General features: G+C 31.9%; 1 protein-coding gene across 1 annotated transcript in view; it reads left to right on the top strand.

Annotated features, from left to right (window-relative positions):
- The window catches only part of LOC119592644 (zinc finger protein 76-like), a gene marked incomplete in the record, with an annotated part of 17,993 nt that overhangs the window by 7,609 nt on the left and 8,818 nt on the right, over positions 1-1,566 (top strand). The window contains 3 exon segments of the mRNA XM_037941557.1: positions 118-216; positions 765-946; positions 1,205-1,399. Coding sequence (XP_037797485.1) covers positions 118-216; positions 765-946; positions 1,205-1,399 — 476 coding nt within the window.

Here is a 1,566-nt window from a genome sequence, read left to right on the forward strand (position 1 = left end):
TCATGTCAATATATTGGTTATTATTAAAGAGTTTTTAATTTGAAACTCAACAAGCTGATTTTGCTGTGTATTTGGATAGTCTCCTTAAAAATCTTTACTGTCCTTGGGTATTTACAGGTGTGGTAGTGGTAGAGGAAGGTGGAGGAGCAGTAACAGTAGAGCTTCCCGATGGATCGCAAGCTATTGTTCGCAGTGCAGTAGCTGAAGAGCATCAAGGTATGAATAAGGGATGGAGTTTGGTGTTTTCCTTTTTTATTTTTTAAATTGATAATGGTATAGGTATTTGAGGGCATGAGGTTTTAATAATACCTTCACCAGGAAATTGCAGGCATTGCTGTGTTCTAAAATTGTTTACATTAAGGGATTATATAATTTTTGGTGAGAAAGACAGTGCTCTCTCTCAATTTAGGCCTACTTTTTAATTTTTTTTATGTATTGTCATATATGATAATGTGAAAGGAAAATGCTGTATATGAAATTTTTTGTTTTGTGATAGTTTTCTGGCTGGGATAAATATTTTCATTTATTCTTTTACCAAAAAGTTATTACCACAAGTAGCTTTTAAATAATTTTGGATGAAATAGTGAGATACATGTTCTTTAGATTGTCTGAAGTAATAATATGAAGATTTTATTGGCATATCCAGTTGAGAACATGACAGGTACAGATTTGTAATGCTATCAGATTTGATTTTTTATAGTTATATTGCAACTCGCTGAGGAAGATAGAAGGAAAATAGTATTAATATATTTTTCTTTTGACAGAGGGTATGGAGGGAGTAGCTATACAACTTGAAGATGGGAGGATTGAATACCTCTATGGTGACACCTTCCTTCAGGCTGTGACAGACCATCAAGATCCACTTCTTGTACAAAATAATAGTGGGAAATTTAATTGCTGTTATCCAAATTGTGGGAAATCTTACTCATCACAGAATCATCTTAAAGTAAGCAATTATTTATATGGTTTCTGTTATATTGTGCACACCAGATGTATATTTTACACTAAGGATATAAAGTAGAAATGTATATTTTATATAATCTTGAATATGAACATTATAAAGGGGATTAGCATTATATATAGGCATAGAGGTTTGACTTTTATATTAGTATAGGGAAATACATTCTTAGCATTTTCCCCATTAGAGCTCAATATTTTGTATATTATGTTTATGGTACTAAAGTTACTAACATTGTTCTACCAGACTCATCAGCGCAACCACACTGGACAAAGACCTCATGTGTGTGAGGTGTGCAAGAAATGTTTTACTACTGGTTATGCTTTGAAATCGCACTTGAGAACTCATACAGGAGAAAAACCTTTCCAGTGCCCTGATGAGCAATGCGGAAAGTGTTTCAAGACTTCAGGAGATCTTCAGAAACATGTTCGCACGCATACAGGTATTTATTGTAATGATAAATTGTTCTTGTTCTTGTAATTATTATGTTGATAAATTGAAGTCTAGTATCACTTGTTAGCCATTGATACTTTTTTTTTTTTTATGTAATTTTCATTTGTTTATAATAACTTTTTATACCTTATTTGATAGTATGTAGAAAAAAATAA

The sequence above is a fragment of the Penaeus monodon genome, chromosome 30 (assembly GCF_015228065.2).
Source record: "Penaeus monodon isolate SGIC_2016 chromosome 30, NSTDA_Pmon_1, whole genome shotgun sequence".
Taxonomy (NCBI): domain Eukaryota; kingdom Metazoa; phylum Arthropoda; class Malacostraca; order Decapoda; family Penaeidae; genus Penaeus; species Penaeus monodon.